Here is an 18,418-nt window from a genome sequence, read left to right on the forward strand (position 1 = left end):
AGTTGTGACTCATAGGTACAGGCAGGCCTATATCACAATATGATCCTGAGTTAAGATCTATCAGTTCACAAGATATAATTCAGAGAATGATTAAATTCTAACTTTATCCAAGTTGTGACCCATAGGCATAGAAATGTCTATATCACAATGTGATCTTGAACTCATTCAAATCTGACAGTAGTTCTCTACTGTTCAGTACATTATCTAAGAGATCGTCATCTCTCATAATGTCTTTTATACAAGTGTTCATTATCTTGGAGATCGTCACCTCTTAAATAATGAATACAAATGGTGAAGCCCATAATAGTCAATAGCCTGACAATAAAAAGTATTTTATTAATAATTTAAAGAATACAAATGTATTATAATTCAACCATACCAAGTCTTTTTCTGAAGTGATCTATCTTCACTTGAGAGAGGTTTGGTAAGAATATCTGTTGTCTGATCTGCAGTGCAAATGTATTCTAATTTTACAATATTTCTGTCTACCGTATCTCTTACATAATGGTAAGGAATTTCAATATGCTTGGACCTGTCATGAAAAACTGGATTCACAAAAAGCTTAATAGAACTCTGATTATCCCAATGAATAATAGTAGGATCTATGGGTTGACCAAATAATCCCAAAAGTAACTTTCTAAGCCAAACTACCTCAGAAGAGGCCATTGCTGCGGCAATGTATTCAGCTTCTGTGGAACACTGAGCTACCAATGTCTATTTTTTGCATATCCAAGAAATCATCGCTGAGCCTCAACTGAAACAACATCCTGAAGTGTTTTTCTTATTAGTAACACTTCCAACCCAACCTAAGTCTGTGTACCCATGTAAGTCCAAGTCAACTTTCTCATACTTGAGCCCAAGGTTAAGAGTGCCTTGTAAGTATCTCATAATGTATTTCACTGCAACTAGGTGAATCTCTTTTGGCTCACACATAAACTGACTTAAGGCATTAATAGCATAGCAAATATCAGGTCTTGTATTTACCAAATACATAAGAGACCCAATCACCTGTCTGTAAAGAGTAGAATCTATGGAAGGTGATTCTGCAACTGCTTCCTTCCTTAAGTTTGTGTAGATAAGGCATAGGTTTGCAGTTCCACATTCCAAATCTCTTCAAGATGGCTAATCTATACTTGCCTTGATTAAGTATGATGTTGTCAGAATTCTACCATACTTCTAGTTCTATGAAGTAATGAAGGAGTCGTAAATCTTTCATTTCAAATTCTCTGATTAGATCTTTCTTGCATTGATCTATAAGATAATCATCACCTGTTATTAGCAAATCATCAACATATAGTATCCAAATTATCATGTCATCTTTATCCCTTTTATAATAGAGATTTGGATCAACTTCATTCTTGGAGAATCCTAAACTAGAGAGATACTTATCAATTCTTTCATACCATGCCCTTAGAGCCTGTTTAAGTCCATAGAGAGCTTTCTTGAGCCTACAAACAAAAACTTTAGTGATATGAGTTTCAAATTCTTCAGGTTGTTCCAAATAAACCTCTTCTATAATCTTTCCATTCAAAAATGTTGTTTTCACATCCATCTGACGTACTTTCCATCCCTTCGATGCTGTAATAGCTAGAACTACCTTTACAGAGGTGTATCTGGCAACAGGACCAAAGGTTTCTTCATAATCAATTCCCTCTTTTTGAGAGAATCCCCTGGCTACGATTTTGGCTTTATATTTTTCAATGCTACCATAAACAGCATGCTTGATTTTAATTATCCATTTAGAAGAAACACGAGATTTTCCTTTAGGTCTTGGAACAATTTCCCAAACATCATTCTTAATAATGGATTGGTATTCTTCCGTCATAGCATCCTTCCAAGCTGTATGTTTAATAGAATCTGAAACATTGGTTGGTTCTAATTTAGATAAATCACTCATGTTTGTTGCATTACTATAAAATCTTTTGAGTCTTTTGCTTACTCTGAAGGTTCCAGATGGTGCAGCAAAGTCTTGTGCTTCCTCTATAGTCTTAATAGCCCAAAGTGGTCTTTTCTTAGGATTTTGAGTTTCCTCAAGATTAAGGTTTTAAATTTCATCTTCAATTTCTTCAATGTTCTCCCTCTGAAACTCAGATTCGTGATTTTCTTCAGAAAAATGTGTGGGATCTTTAGAACTTAGGGCTCTTTTGAATGCTAAATCTTTTTCAAATATTACATCCCTACTAAGTTCAATATTTTTCTAACTAGGTATGAAAATTCTATATGCTTTAGATGTTTAACTATACCATACAAAAATACCTTTCCTCCTAGAGGGTTCTAACTTAGTTCTCTTTTCTTTTGGAACATGTATATATACTCGGCACCCAAATATCCTAAGATGGATTATATTAGGTTTAACCTTAGTAAAGACTTCTTTGGGAGTTTTATCTCTTAGGTGAGAGTGAGGACTTTTGTTTTGAATATAGACAGCAATACAAGAGGTTTCTGCCCAAAGATAATATTGTAAATTTTGATCAAATATCATAGCTCTTGCGGCTTCTATAATTGATTTATTCTTCCTTTCTACTACCCCATTTTGTTGTAAGTTATAACAAACAGTATACTCCCTCTTAATTCCTGCTTCTTTACAAAACTCTTTAAACAAATCTAAAGTATATTCCCCTCTATTATCAGTCCTAGGAGTTTTAATATTGTGTTCTGATAGGTTTTCAGTTAAGGTTCAATTCTTTAAATCTCTTAAGGATTTCTTCTGATTCTTTACATTTTAAGAAGTAAATCCAAGAGAAGTCATCTATAAAAAGTATATAGCACCAGAGTCCTCCAAGAGAAGGAACAGACATAGGTCCACATAAATCTAAGTGGACTAATTGCAAAACATTGTTAGTTTTTCTAGTGCTACCATGAAATGGACTTTTGGTGTTCTTACCCAAAGTGCATCCTTTGCTTATGCTTGAATGATCTTTATTCAACTTAAATAAACCAGTAACCATCTTCTCCATAGTCGATGAGGCCTTGAAACTAGATGTCCTAACCTTTTGTGCCATATTTCGTTTATATCAGCAGCTTCATGAATTAAGGCTTGAATAGGTTAACTAGGTTTTGTATGTAATTCATACAAGAATCCCTTTCTTTGACCAATTAACTTTGATTTCTTAAATGAAGAGTTCTTAGACCGGGTCATTACTTTATCGTCCATGAATGCAACATTATGTCCATCATCTTCAAGCGTTGAAATAGAGATTAGAGTCCTCTTTATTCCTAGTACATAGAGTACACTTTTGAGATGTATAGAAATACCCGACTTCAATTTCAAGGTGCAATTCCCAATTCCTTTGACTGAATGAGAGGAATTATCACCGATGGTAACTTCGTCATCAACTTCTTCTGATATTGAATCTAGTACTTCTTTGTATCTTGTAATGTGTCAAGATGATCCACTATCAATTACCCATGCTTTGCTTGATACTTCATTTGATAATGCAGAATACAATACACGATTCTCAATGGTAACGTTTGTACAATTTACTTGTTGTTTTGTATTCTCAAGGCAATTAGATCTATAGTGTCCAAATTTTACTCATTTGAAGCATTTTATTTTGGATAGATCTTTCTTAGGTTTGTCATTTCTTTGATTACCCTTCTTCTTGAAGTGCTTCTTCTTACCTTTATAGGAATTTGTGTTAATTTGCAGAGCCTAGATTCAACTACTAGAGCTCTGATACCATGTAGAGTTTATACAAATTCTGAACAATCAAACTGATATATGCCTTGTGTACTTTTTTGAAGATGATCCATATCAATCTTATACAGTAGATACAATATCCTATATCTGATGTATAGTTCTGCAATAATATAATTAATTATGCTAGTAATTCGAATGAGGCAGAGAATGCTAAAGGTGCAGACTTCTTGTATTCATGTGTCCTTTATCCACATTCCTATCTCTTACTTAGAAGGCACCCAAGAGGCATGTCCTTAGAAAGGACATGGCTCTTGCTAGGTCGGCCCTCTATACAAAATCCTAACTATGTTGCCAAGTACGGCATCTCCCAAATTTACAATTAGTTAGTAGATAAACTAACTATAATTTATGCAAATTAGAACATTTGAATGGTTCCAAGGAAAGACGTGGATTTGATCAACCATATAAGGTTACATAAAAGGTAAATCCTTTTAAGGATATTTATCCTTTACAAGATCTGACGGTCTGTTGTTCAGAACAATATGATATCAGAGTTATAGAATTAACATTTACCTAGTGGATTGGCAAGCATGGAGATTTGATTTAATATACAAACTATTTAATCAACTAGACGATATAAAAGAATCAGGATTAATCATATAATTAAACAAAGTTGGAGGCTCATTTAATTCAATAGGATCCAGGACATTAGATAAATTAAATGAATTAGAAGACATAGACAATCAATTAAATAAACAAATTATTAAATTAACACGACTCTAGAGGAATAAGTTATGACAATTTAATATGATCAAACATTTAATGATCAGATTTGGCTGTCTACGGCTTGCACAAGTCCATCCACAAGCTATCCCATTACATTGCCACAATTCTCATCTGTACTTTATTGTTTACCAAGATTCAAAGAGGCAATGACACCAAGTTTCTATTGCCTAGTGCTATTAAATTGATTATGCAAACTAAACATTATGATGAACCCAATTCCAAAGAGTTTGTCAATTCCTTCATTCATTCAGGAGATATTATAATATAATTGCAGAGCTCCACAATCGCAGTCTCCAAAATTAAGTTGCCAACAAAAGTGTATACAAGAAAGCCAACAGTTATTGAGAACTATCATCCATTGGCAATTGTCCACTGTCGGGAACTAACTTTGTTGATATGTACAACAGCCATATCTTATATTCAATTTTACTCATCAAAAAACTACTCTTCCCTTCCATTGAAGAACAATCTGAATGAGATCTTACAATGAAATCTTGTTCCTATGTCTAAACCAATTCAACTATAAAATCTAACATTCCAAAAATCAGCTTTAATAACAAAAATCATCCTTCACATGTAAGGATGAGGTGGAAAATAAATCTAAATATTTTTCTATAATTTATTTAAACCTCTTTAGCTGAATAAATAATAATTCAAAATACAAAACAGGCATACTGACATGGCGTGAAAAGAAGCATGGCATGATAGTGCCAAGGTCCTATGTGGTGTATGAAATGTGCAGATTGTTAATACCATGCACAAACTCCAGAGGATCCAAATGCACTGTGTGTAATGCAAAGCTATGAAACAAGGTGTTAATCTCTTAAGGTGAGTGTAAAACAATGAGCAATCTAAACGGGGAAGTACCTTCAAGGATGAAGGCAGCAACATTTATGGCACTCAATAGAAGTAGGTATTAATTATAACTAGACCTTGTTCAATCTATGGGCATCAAGGACCTTGAGAAAATTGATGATAAAGACTGTAAGGCTTTGCACAAACCTGAATAGTGAAATGTGGCAACGAGGCTTCCCACAGTTTTTTGACTGTGTTAAACACTGTTGTGAGGTTTTCACACATCGCCCCAAAATCTTGGGGACCCCCTTTTTTAATCGCCTTTAGGGCCAGTGGAGAAGGTTAGATGTATTTTTCGCCCGGTTTCAACTTGAGATTTCCAGAGCTATCAGTTCTATCCTTAGGCCGAATAAGTTCAAAATTGATTTCAACTTGGCAGGATAAGATTGTGAATTTTGTACTTAGACGATTTCTTTTGAAAATTTGGATTTAATTGTAAATTTGAATGATTTTCAAATAAGGAAATTTTTCGTTAGACTTAGGTTCTTGGAAAATCTTATTTTTTTGGTGAAATAGAATTTAATTTTGTAAGATGAAGTTAAATTGCAAAATCGATTTTTACTCTAGAGGCAATTTTATTTTTTGTCATAAAATTTTAATTATTTAGCAAAATCGATTTAGAGGAAAATTGCAAAAATTGGCTTTAATAGATTAAATTTGCCTTGAAAGCTTTTGGTATTTAATGAAATTGGTAAATTAATATTAAGAAATGGCTTTTGGTTAGCCAAAATTCAACTTCAAGGATGTATTAATTAGCAAACCCTCATTAAATAGAAATTTTTAGCATCCCCAAGGCACCATTCAATTTCGTTTTGCAATTTGTGGTTAATTAGTAAATTAAAAGTGCAGTTTTCATTTTAGAAAATTAAAATTTTGGCAAAGTATTTAAAGTGGGCCACTAACTTAGCTTTAATTTTGGTTTTTTTTTTTTTTTTTTTCCCTCTATAGGACCAAGTCGGCCAGCCTGGGAGGAAGGTGAAAGCTGCTATAAAGGGAGTCCCCTCCCATTTCATTTTCATCAATTCATTGGCTCCTCATGCTTGGGCGAATTTGAAGCAAGGGCAGATTTCCAGACTTGGGCAAAATTGGTGAAAGGCAGTTTTTTGACGATTTTTGGGCAATTTCTCCATTGCCATTGTTGGGCGATTTGTCTAAGGGCCAGATTTTTTGCGTTTTTGGGGATTTTTGCTCCACTTTGTGGGCTGCGATTTGTGCCCTAGGTGGCAGATTTTACAGATTTTGCTCCTTCTTTGCTTGGGCGAATTTTGTGGAAGGGCAGATTTTTTTTTTCATGCTTAGCCGAATTTTGTGGGAGCCGAATTTTGTGAGCGCCGAAATTTGTGGAAGACAAAATTCTGATTTTCTAGAGGGCCTGCAATTTTTATATCAGATTTGGGCAATTTTGTTGGGAGAAGAGATACATATGAAAGTTTGATTTTTGCATAGAAGGCAAGTGTTGGATAAGCTTAGAGGCTTTGTTTTCTAATTTGCAAAGGGATTTGTAATTCTTTGATGTCATATCCCGGGTTCCGAAAAGTTGCTGTAAGATTATTAGTTAAGGTGAAAGTCATCATCTAGAGTTGCAAGGAGTGCTTAAGCTGACATCCATTCTTTCGCTCTTTTCTAAGAATTGCACTACTTGGTTCTTCTTGCCTTTTGGTCCACCACTCTACCATCCCGTAATAGGGCGACGAGCATGGAGGATGATAGTGCAAGTAAGAATCCCAAGCGGGCAAACGCTAAGAAAGACAAAGAGGATATGACGCCCAAAACTTCCTTCTTCTCGAAAATGAAGAAAATAACCGATACTAATATCGCTACAGTGGACATGATACGGATGAGGGACAGACTAAAGGAAGGACAATCCCCCTTGGCAAAGAGGATATACAAGAGCGGAATTGTACATGCAGCAGCTTTTCCTCCTACTTTGCCTTGTCCGGAATTGATTATGGAGTGTGCATCCAGATTTGATCTAGACAGTAAATCCATCATTTTTGGCGAAGGGAAGAGAGTGTTGGCCAACATTGGCGAACAAGCAATTGAAGAGACATTTAATATTCCCCAGAGCAAGGGCATGACAGTTGTAATGGTGGATCAGGCGGCCAAATCATTTCAAGGTAACCAAGAGGCCTACTTCTCACATCTAAAGCGGAATTGGATACACGAAGGAAGGAAAGGAGTTAACAAATCAACAAGGCTTACAGTGGCAGATTTCAAGCCGGAATATGGCAATCTCATTGTTCTTCTCAGCCGGATCATGGGCCTAGCTCAAGCTATGCAATTCGAAAACTGGATGTACTTCTTCATTGATGAAATTGAAAAGGGAAAAGGAAAATTTGATTGGGCTAGGATCATAAGTGAAAATTTAGAGTTGCAACTTAGAACAGTTCAAAACCAAAGGCAATTCTACATGGGATCCTATCTGTTTTACTTAATTGCTAGATTGTATGAGAGTCCGGGACTTAGGGCCTTAGGAGAGATTGGTAATGGGCCGGGGCAATATTTGGTGCATGAATGCTATCCGCAGCTTCATTTGCACAATAACAAGGATTACAAGATGTTTTGCAATGCATTCGCCATGAAGACAGTAAGGGTATTACAAGGGGTGCCTGCTAAGAGACTTTCATCGGAAGCAGAAGCAAGGATTAAGAAGTTTGGGAGTTGGTTCATCCAATTCCCGCAATTCACATACATTAGAGTGGCAGGAAGTACAGTTTGTCCCAAGAGGCTTCCAAGATACCCGCCCGACAAGGTAGTTTTGATGGAATTGGCTAGGCAGCTTGAGCACTATGATAGAGTAATGAGGAATGAGGGGAAAACAGGCGTTTCCTTCTCAATTATAATTGGCAATGATAGTTGCCCAAATCGGGCCACCTTTGAGGCTGCGGAAAAGGAATTGGAGTGGTATCATCTAGGATGGTACAGAGCAAGGCAAGGATTCGACCCTGTTGGTCTTATCAAGGCATCTCATGGAAGCGAATTTAAGCATGTTCCCACTATAGAGGACTTTTGGGCCAATGCAAAGGATGATTTTCACGTGAGAAAGCTAGCTTTCTCGAGATTGTCGGTGAACATGATGAGAGATATCAGATGGAGAGGCCTTGATATTCCCGATCAATTGGAGGATGATCGTAGTGTGTTGAGAGAAGACTATGAGACAGTAGTTGGAACAGAGTTGAATCCAGTGGATTGGGACGATCATCAGGATCCTTCCTTGGAGGCAGTCACAAGGACAGTAGATTTGCATACCGAGTCGTGGTATAATGCCAAGATGAGAAAGCTACAAAGACAAAAGGTTCTCCTTACTTATGAGATGATGAAACTGAAGGAAGGTCTAGTAGAATCAATCGGACAGAAGGGTGAAGGAAGTGGCCGGCAATCGGAGACAGTTAGAAATAGCAAGAAGAGGGCTTTGGAGGTAGAGAAAAGCCAAAAACGTTCGGAACCTCCAGCCAAGAGACAGCGGGCAGCGCTGTCAAGGGAGAGTATAACTAAGGCTAGAAGCCAAGAGGTCAATTCGAGTGATAAAGGGGCCGCAGTGGAGGTGAGCTCTGATTCGGAATCAAGTGGCTACAGTGAAAGTACGGAGTACTCCCCTCTCTCGGAGAACCAGCAAGGAAATATGGCAGAAACTAGTAGAGAAGAAGATGGGCCGATTGATATTGAAGAGATAAGTCAGGCCTCTAAGGCCGTTGGTGATGCTTTGTTGGTCGAACCGAATCCGGATTTGGGGAGATGCACTGCACCACTATGGTTAAGGCAAATGCTTATGCCGAGAGGCGAGGTGGTAATGGCTCACGTAGTTGATGATATCCAAGGACTAATAGAAAAGGATGATAGCGAGAACCAAAAACAGATGGCAAATACGGTGGCAAGGGTAATCAGAAGCGACAGTGATGGTCACCAAAGGGTTCCGATTGCTATACCAACAGTCAATAAGGCAGCGGATGAGATTGCAGCCCAGGAGTACGAAATAGTAGAACATAATTTGGGAAGAAATACAGATGATATGGAATGTGAGGAGGTTCAGGAAGGCATAGCATCAATCAGAGAGAGATTGAGGAAGGCAAACGAAAAGATAGTAAAGTTGGAGGCCGAAAACAAATATTGGAGAGATTGCCAGCCAATCCAACAGCTGCATCAGGCAGCCCTTCCTCAAGACAGCGGGAGCAATTCAGAAGAGGTATCAGCTCACTTACATGAAGTAAGGGGTTGGATCTATGATACAATCCAAGATGGGCGAAATTTCTTGCCCTCCTTCATCTCAACATTCCAGTCATTGGTGACTGTTAGAAACAAATTCAGATTATTTGAAGAGGAATGGAAGAATTTTCTTCCCATCAAGGATTTGGTTATTCCTAGGCTGCAGGTGTTCATTAGGCTACCGGAGGCATATTTGGAAAGAGCCTGGTTGGTTGATGAGAGAGGATTGAGCATAGTTGAATCTTGGTATGTCGCATTGACTACCAGATTCAGAACACTTGAAGAAATTCATGATGAGATTGCACAACACGGCCCAAGCGTCGACACTTCCATTTCGACCATGATGAGCGACGTTGGGGTGGCGCTTGATTTTGAGGGTATTAGAGAGGAGGATGTCAGTGAGACAGGATTTGGATCGAGATTGGATGAGTTAGGAAAGGCTGCCGTCAAAAGGAAACATCTGAACACCCTTTCCTCCCTCAATGCTTTTATTGGGTTTGCAAAGGAATATGAGAAGGATCACGAAAGGATACTACAAGCAGCAAACAGCGTGGCAAAGTCAGCAGAACTCCGAGCGAAGCACACACCTTGTCCTCCTATGGAAGAAGTTAACGAAAGGCTAGCTAAGTTCATTGCCTTAGCTAAAAGAACAAAAGAAAAAGGAAGAATTATATTAGAAGATCATCTTATGTAAGCCCAAGTGGCAACTTTCTCTTTCTTCTAGAATAGGACAAGTGTTTGTTTCTGATTGGCCACCATTTTGGTGCCTTCTCATTGGTTGCCACTTTTGCACTTTTTTCATTGGTCCATTGATGAGGTGGCATCTTCTCATTGGCCGATGGGGTGGCAACCCTAATTAGGGTTTTGGGATCCAATCTGGATCGTCGATCTTGTTTTGATCTCTACCGTCCATTGTATTTTGGACCTCTATATAAGGCCATTGGCTCTCATTTGTAGTAGGGGGGGGTTGGAGAAATTGTTGCGAAAATAATACCAAAGTGCTCTCTTTTTCATTGCATGTTGACTAAGAACATTGGGTGTTATTGCATGTTTTCTACTTCCACATAGTTAAATTTTCTTTTCAAGTTGAAGCAATTTCATTTCAAGTTGTTAGAGTAAGAGTAAAATAAAATGGATAGTTGCATGGTAGCTTTGGTAGATGTTTGATAGGGGTCAACACTAGGCCACTAGCATCCTAGCGGCCGGTTGGGAGGCTTTGTGTGGTGATCTAGTTTACTTTCCTTTGAAGCGTTGCATCTATGGAGGTAGGGCCGCTGGTTAGCCTTCATTAGATTCGATCCCCGTCCATCTGCTAACCTTCCATTCTTAGGAGTAGGAGTAGTTGAGTAGCCTAATTTCATGCTTAGAAGAGGTTAGTTGGAGAAGTAAACCAAAACATCGGCATTCTCACCTTCCATCGCCATTCACCCTACATTGCCATCATCGCGCCATCAACATCATCTAGCATTCACACCGAACCACCATCTCCATTTTCTCACCAAGATCCAAATTTTTCTCAAACAAGAAAACGTAAGGCCGCCTACGTGATTACCAGCAAATCACATTGATAAAACTGAGCGAGTATCCAACGGTGTAAGGAACATTGGAGTTATACTCATGTCCCATGAGAGATAACTTTTCAAGAGAGGAATTGTGTATTTGATATTCTGTATCAAGCATCCAATTACTAATATGTTATGTAGTGACACAAAACTCGCATCAACAAACACTTTGATGCAGAGTGCCAACTAGGGATGGGCCAATAGATTTGAGTGCCAACAAAGGGTGACATCAAGGTTTGGCAGTGAGCCTCACCTAAGCTCCATCCTTCTATGTCATGAGCCAGCTTAAGAGTGCCAATCAAGCTAGGGATTGACACTGAAGTGGCCAGCTAAAGTTGGGATTAAACAGGGAAACCGATCAGATAGCACCAGTATGAAAGTGTGCGTGTCACCCCTTTGCCCTCAGATCACGTTGCATTTCATATCTTTTGCATGTGGAACGATCTTGATTTTTCTATTAACTAAGGAAATTAAAATTAACAGGGTAGTTACAGTTGGTTTTACCATTAATTGATTTAAATTGCAAATACTATTAAGTCTCTTCTATTTGAGGGGTTTCTCTTAAGAGATCATAACGACTTATTGGTGGATAGACTCTGGAATCTAAGAGTTCAATAGCCTTGGTGCAGAATTTTAAAGTAAATAATATTTCCAAACCATCACTTTTAACTATCCATATTCATTACGACATTAAACGAGAAAATAAAGATCACAATAACTGCTTTGAGATTTAGGCTTTCAAGTAGGTACATTCTGCTTGTAACATCTGAAGGTTTTTCATTTTTTCTCAATGTTTAGGGATGAGATGTGAATGCAAACAAAACTTTGAACACAGAATACTTAGGAGTGATGCATAAAATTTCACTGTTTGTTACCTTAGTTGACAGAGGAATAACAAGTGCACTGGTATCTCCCAGTTCATGAAAATGTGATTGCAGGATGCAGCAGAAATTTCTAGCATCGGCATGATCCTCAAAAGTAATAGTGTGCCGAGGCCTAGAGGGACATTCAGAAACTGAGGCCATTTGTAGAGAATATAAGCCTTTCAGCGCATTATCATCATCATTTCTATGGAGACCAATGCACTGCAAATGACAGCAGATATAATGTCATCAACAAGTGATATAGGATGATTGGAAAACCTTACAATAAATAATTGAGTAGAGTTTTAAAGTAGTGATGCATCACTAAATATTTTGGTTGGAGAAGGCTAGGTTTATGAACATTAAAGACCAGGAAATGGCAGATGGATAAGTGATAACAAAAGGGATCAAAATTGAAAGGGTTGACCAAAAATTATTGTAGCTCAGAAACTACCAAAATCAAAGGGTTGTGCTATAAAACATCAAAATTATTTTCAAGTGAAGATATTTCAAGAAACAGGGATTTGAATGAAGTGCAGGGAAAAATAAAACACATTCAAGACAACTTACCAAAAATTACAGTTGTATCCAAAAACACTTGTTGCATAAATTCCATGGACTTGGAAAATTTTATGTTCATCAATAAACTAAAAATTTACACATACCAACATGTACGGAAGATCCAGCCACCATGGAAGTTTCTTCATTTCTTGCTTATATTCAAGGTTTTTACTAATCGCTGTTTTCTGCACAAACATCTCAGGGTCTCTAATAATTTCACTATTTTTAAGTTTCTCTTCTGTAGGAAATGAAGCATACTCTACTAATTCTTCTGCAGGTGGCATATCCAGCGTACTATGAGAAGTGCAGTTTGCATTCATTCTCATGCTCGAAAAGCCTGTTGAAGTCAACATTGGCATTGAAATAAAAGATGGCCTTTCTTTATCCACTCTCATCTTCTCTGTTGTTAATATCTTCTGATCCTTGTTTTTACTAGACACAATAGATCTGTTTTCATTTGTAGCATGCTTCAAAAATATTGCAGAGAACATAGATGGCGCATTAACCCAAGATACACCTGAAATGCAAAGGAAACATGAATTTTAGTGTTCATTTTTTAATTTTTCTCAAATGCTACCTGAATTTATAACTAAAACCATCATGTAAGACTCTTACACAAGACATATAAGGTACATTACTTTGTTCCATGCAATGTTCCGAGAGCACAACCTTCAGTTGAAGGTATCCAAAAGAATAGAGAAAAATGTGAGAAAGAAATAATAGAAGCAGCAAATTTTGGGTATTATAAAAATTTATCTTTCAGTTCAGCAAGCAGCCCATATTGGGAAGGTTTGCTTTGTGCAGTTACAGTTGTGGGCAAGTGGTTTAAGACCCTAACAACTAAAGATTTCAGTGGGACATTGTTAGAGCAATCCATAAAAAATACACAAGTTGTGATTGATCAAAAAAGATTTTGGAGGAAAAAAGGATGTAGCATTTTATCGGATGGATGGACAGATCGACAAAATAGAGCCCTCATCAACTTCTTGGTGGTTTCTAATGGTGCAATGGTATTCCTAAAGTTCACTGATGTCTCACGTGAAATCAAAACCACTGAGACTTTGTGTATTCTATTAGATAGGGTGATACAAGATGTTGGAGTTGAGAATGTTATCAAAATTATCATAGACAATGCAGCTGCATATGTAGCTAAAGTTAAAATGCTTATGAAGAGGGATCCCACGATTACATGGAGTCCTTGTGCTACGCATTTCTGGACATTGAGAAGATTGGATAGGTAAAAAGGGTAGTCAAAGATGCTTAGAGTGCCACCAAATTCATCTACTACCATACTTGGGTTCTTTCTTTGATCAGAAAACACGGAAATGGCAAAGACCTTGTTCGACCAGGAGTAACACGATTTGTTAGTAATTTCCTCACATTGCAAAACATTCTTGGTCGCATTTCTCATCTTATGCAAATGTTTGTGTCTGATGCTTAGTTGACATATGCATTATCTAAAGAGCTGAGGCGAAAAAGATTACAAGTATTATTTTTTATGGGTTCCGCAAAGCTTGTTTGGGGCCAGTAAAAAACACAAACTTTATATAAGATCTATGTTACCTAGGGACACGTTTCCAGCCCTAAGCCCTAGGTTTCAGAAACAGGGACAGGGGGGCAGTCGGGGACGTTTCCAAGCCGTCCCCACTCAAATAGAATAATTAGAAACACCTCCCAAAAACTTTAGAAATGGTCGACGAGTTTCCAAATCATGTTGACTGTCCTGAGAACTATGTTGAAGTTTCCTATCCGTCCCAGGGACTGTTAAAAGTTTCTAATTTAAAAATATATATTAAACCCAAAAAAACATTAAAAGAAACATTTTGACCCATTTGTGGGCTCTGCACTTGGAAGTCAGACTTAAAATAAAATTATAAAATAAAAGTTATAAAGTTTATAACTTTGTTGACATATCAATCAAAGGCAATAAAGTTTTTTTTGCAATAATTATGATGCTGGCAAAAATGGGGGAATTACAAGGAGTGGCAGAAGTAGAAACAACAACATTAAATGATATGATGAAATGGAAGAAGACAAAGATGAGGACTTTGATCTTGAAGAAGAAGAATCAACTCATCATTAAGATGCCGCTAGGAGAGGAAAGAGGAAGATGCAGTCTTTAGTTCGCGATTTTTACATTTGGCCATATCAATATATGTAACTTTGTAAACATTTATAAACTTATGCTGCTATTAAAAGCTATGAATATGAATGATGAAATTTCAAATATTGAGTGTTTGGATTTCATATGATGTGTAGTGTTTCACTTATGGCTCTTATGTTCTCTAAATGCATTAATTTCTTTTCATTTTTAGTAAAAATGCTGTTTTTTCTTTTGTCGAATCCTTTCTAGAGTTTTTGTTGACCCTGAGTCCAATTTTGGTAGGTTGTCGAGTCCGCGTTTTCCAACTATGGATCAAACTTTGAGATATTGATGTGTGAGCAATGGCTTGAAAACAAGCTTGAATGTTCAATCTTGTTTGTTTTCATGGGCTCCACTGTCTAGTGACTAGTTCACAAAGAAAATCAGAGAGCTCGCCTTGAGGCTGGAACCAACAAGCACAGATTCATTTGGATATTGAAAGTGGGATCCATGTCCATTTACACTCAATGCAAAATGTTGCAGAGAATTGCTACCACTAAGATTCTAGGAAGGTACAAATATCAAGGCCTAGTCGTCAACTGCCTAGCTCAACAGGATTTCACTTTTCTCAACAATCCATCTATGGCTCTCTTAATCACCATGGATGGAATTCCACATGCAAAGCATTGTTCACTCCAAGAAAATTATCAGTTGACCTCTTTTTGAGAACGAACAAAAGTAAGCAATGGGTTGTAGTTGATTTGTCCACTATAGAAGCAGAGTATATGGCAGCTACTCATGCTTATAAAGAAGTCATTTGAGATCAGAGATTGTGTTCAGATGTTGGACTAAAACAAGGAGCGGTAACAGCCCATTGTGATTGACAAAGTGCAATCTGCCTAGCAAGGAACCTAACTTTTCATGCCAAAACCAAGAACATTGATGTTCAATATCATCTTGACAGAGATATGGTTGAGGAAGGTAGGATAAAGCTAGTGAAGGTAGAGACTTTGATGAATGTTGCAAATTCATTAACAAAGGTTGTGAGCACAGAGAAGTTCAGATCGTCTTCAGAGTCTATAGTACTCACGAACCCAAGCAATTAAACCATGGTGTAGATGCTCCATTTTCTCTTGCAAAGTGTTCGACAAGGGGGAGATTCTTAGGAAAACGTCTCAACCTTTTGGTCACAAGTGGCAGCCAGTTTTAAGAGGTATAAAACTTTGAACTCAAATTTGGAGGCCTAGGGGCATTTTTTTAGGTGTAAAACTTTGAACTCGACTGCAAAGGCCTTAGAGGTTCTAGAAGGGATCAAAACTTGTTCACGACAACATTATGCAGTCTCGATTGTAGAGCGTCTAAAGAGGTTTCCCAAAAGAGGTACACAGTTCAAAATTTATGACCCCTAGAAGTTGGATCTCCTGAAATTGAAAAAGTAACTACATGTTGGACACAAAAATGAGTGATAAAACGAAGTTACACGTGTTGGTGTGTGTATTTACTATTGACACAGCATCAGAAATCAAATCTATATGTGGATCTATATCATCAAGGTCAATGGAATGGCATGTCTCTTCCCTACACCACTTGGTATACAAATAAAAGTTGCATGATACGAAAACAAGGTCATTCATGTGTTTTTTTAGTCAACCTATTACACTTCTTTATTAAAGTATTTTTAATATTTTTAGTAGCTTAGGTTTTTGCTATTTTTAGCTAGTTGTTCTAGAATCTTAGTTGATGGTCATTTAGGCTTCCTTTATTAATTTTCTTAATTTAGTCTATTTTTAGATGTCTCTGTTTTAGAAAATCGGCTTTTTGGTTCATGTTATTATTAGCATCTATAAAACTCTATTTAATTGTGCATTGTTATTACAATTCCTCATTCCGTTTGTTAGAATTTCAAGGTATAGGAGAGTAAATTTTTTTGGGCGAATTTCCTTGAGGTGAAATTTGAAATTAATTTTTCACCACATTTTATGCAATCTAGGTCAAACCTGTTTTGGACTTACTGCACATCCAAATTATAATTGCATGTCAATATGTGGGTCAAAATCACGAGTCTGCCACCAAATATTAAAGGTCCAAGCATTCTGAAATAAAATTGTGTTAGCAGAAAAAATCGCATGGGCTTTTGTCTTTTTGTCTAAGCACCACATTTTTGGCAATATTCTCTTCCAGCTAACAACGCAATTCTCTTCACACACTAGTGTTGTCATTGTCTTCATTTATCCCCTATTTCCGCTGCACCATTATGTGTTTTCGGCAATAAAACCCGTGCGACTTACAAAAAACCAGCACGCAATTTTCAGTCGTTTTTTATTAGCGATTTTCTAATACTAAGCAGGGCCACACGATACTTTTCTAATACCAATGATCAGCGCCCTTAGGTACCCTCTGATAAAATAGCTAAAGAGATCTAGGACATCTTGAAGGTTCTTAATGAGACATCCAACAAGAGCCTAGCTTTCTTTCTAAAGAATATGTCGTTTTCTATTATGATGGATGATGAGGAATCTCTTTAAACACATCTTGTGAAAATCAAGGACATATGTGACCAGTTAGAGGCTATTGGTCGCAAGATGGAGGAAGAAGATATGGTAGTGATCACAATGAAAACCCCTGTCTTGATACTACAAGAACTTCAAAGAGATGCTCAATACGACATTCTTCGATCTTTGCACCAAGGTTTTGTAGCAAAATAGATGGAAGTAATAGTTTAGAAGTCATTTTAGTTCCTTATCTTCTGAACAAGTGGCCTTCATAACCTAAGCCTCAAATAAGAATAAAGGTAAACCTCAAGCCTCTTCCAAGAAGAAGAATGTTCAGTGCAATTATGTCACAAGTTTGGTCGCATGAAGATTGACTGCAAAAAACAGTTGGTAGCGGCACAAGGAAGGGTATCAACAGAAGGCCCAAGTTGCAATGCATTTTGATTAGGAGCGTACCTCATATGCATTCATGGCCACATGCCCATCAGATCATGCAACATCCTTAGCTTGGTACATTGACTCTGGTGTGTCTTGGCATTTCACATATTGTGAGGATTGGTTCACAAAGTTCACGCCTTTCTCTAATTTTTTTATTTTCGGAGGAGGCGAGCATACAATTGTTGGCAAAGGAAATATACAAATTTCACTTTATGGGAGGGAGTTGACATTTCTCAATGTGTACTTTGTTCCAAGTATGAAGCTCAATTTATTGTCAATCATTCAAATTATGCTTTGTTCTCCTCATCTTACAGTTGTTTTCACTTTGCATAGGTGTACTATTGTTGACAGCGACACACTACAGTAGCAACTGGTCTTGAAGATCATGGTCTATATAGACTCATTGTTACATATGAATCTTCAAAGTAGGCCATGACAGCCAAAATTACTTCCATCAGCAATCAGCACCAATAATATGGGCATTTGAATATTCACTATCTCTCTCAGATGGCACGAGAGAATCTAGTAGTTGGGTTACTTGAGATTCAGGCACAAAATCATGGAGTTTGTGGAACATGTCAAGTTAAGAAGCAGCATCAGACTCTGTTTTTAGATGACGATGCTTGGAGGGCATCTAAGCTCTTGCAGTTGGTCCATGTAGATGTTTGTGGGCCCATGAACAGTCCATCAATCACAAGATGCAAGTATTTTCTCTTGTTTGTTGATGATTTCAATAGGAAAATGTGGGTGTGTTTTCTTCAGCATAAATCAGAAGCGTTCGGCATGTTTCAAACGTTCAAGGCCTTAGTGGAAAAAGAGTCAAGTTGTCAGATCGTTGCTCTTAGGTCCAACAACGTTGGAGAATATTGTTCATTTGAGTTCCCTAACTTCTATGCATCGCATGGGATTAAACATCAGCGTACTACACCTTACAC

General features: G+C 37.4%; 1 protein-coding gene across 3 annotated transcripts in view; it reads right to left on the minus strand.

The window, feature by feature from the left end:
- LOC149533332 (uncharacterized) overlaps positions 1-18,418 on the minus strand; it is a 101,608-nt gene that overhangs the window by 59,936 nt on the left and 23,254 nt on the right. For 2 of the 3 annotated variants that reach the window (XM_089804185.1, XM_089804186.1), the window contains exons 2-3: positions 12,575-12,987; positions 11,922-12,131 (exon numbers count right to left, since the gene is read on the minus strand). In XM_089804185.1, coding sequence (XP_089660311.1) covers positions 11,922-12,131; positions 12,575-12,987 — 623 coding nt within the window. The remainder of the gene's footprint in view (positions 1-11,921; positions 12,132-12,574; positions 12,988-18,418) is intronic. The other variant, XM_089804187.1, reaches the window with a different exon arrangement.

The sequence above is a fragment of the Cupressus sempervirens genome, chromosome 10 (assembly GCF_028749045.1).
Source record: "Cupressus sempervirens isolate cs-2001-9-10 chromosome 10, ASM2874904v1, whole genome shotgun sequence".
NCBI classification, from domain to species: Eukaryota; Viridiplantae; Streptophyta; class Pinopsida; order Cupressales; family Cupressaceae; genus Cupressus; species Cupressus sempervirens.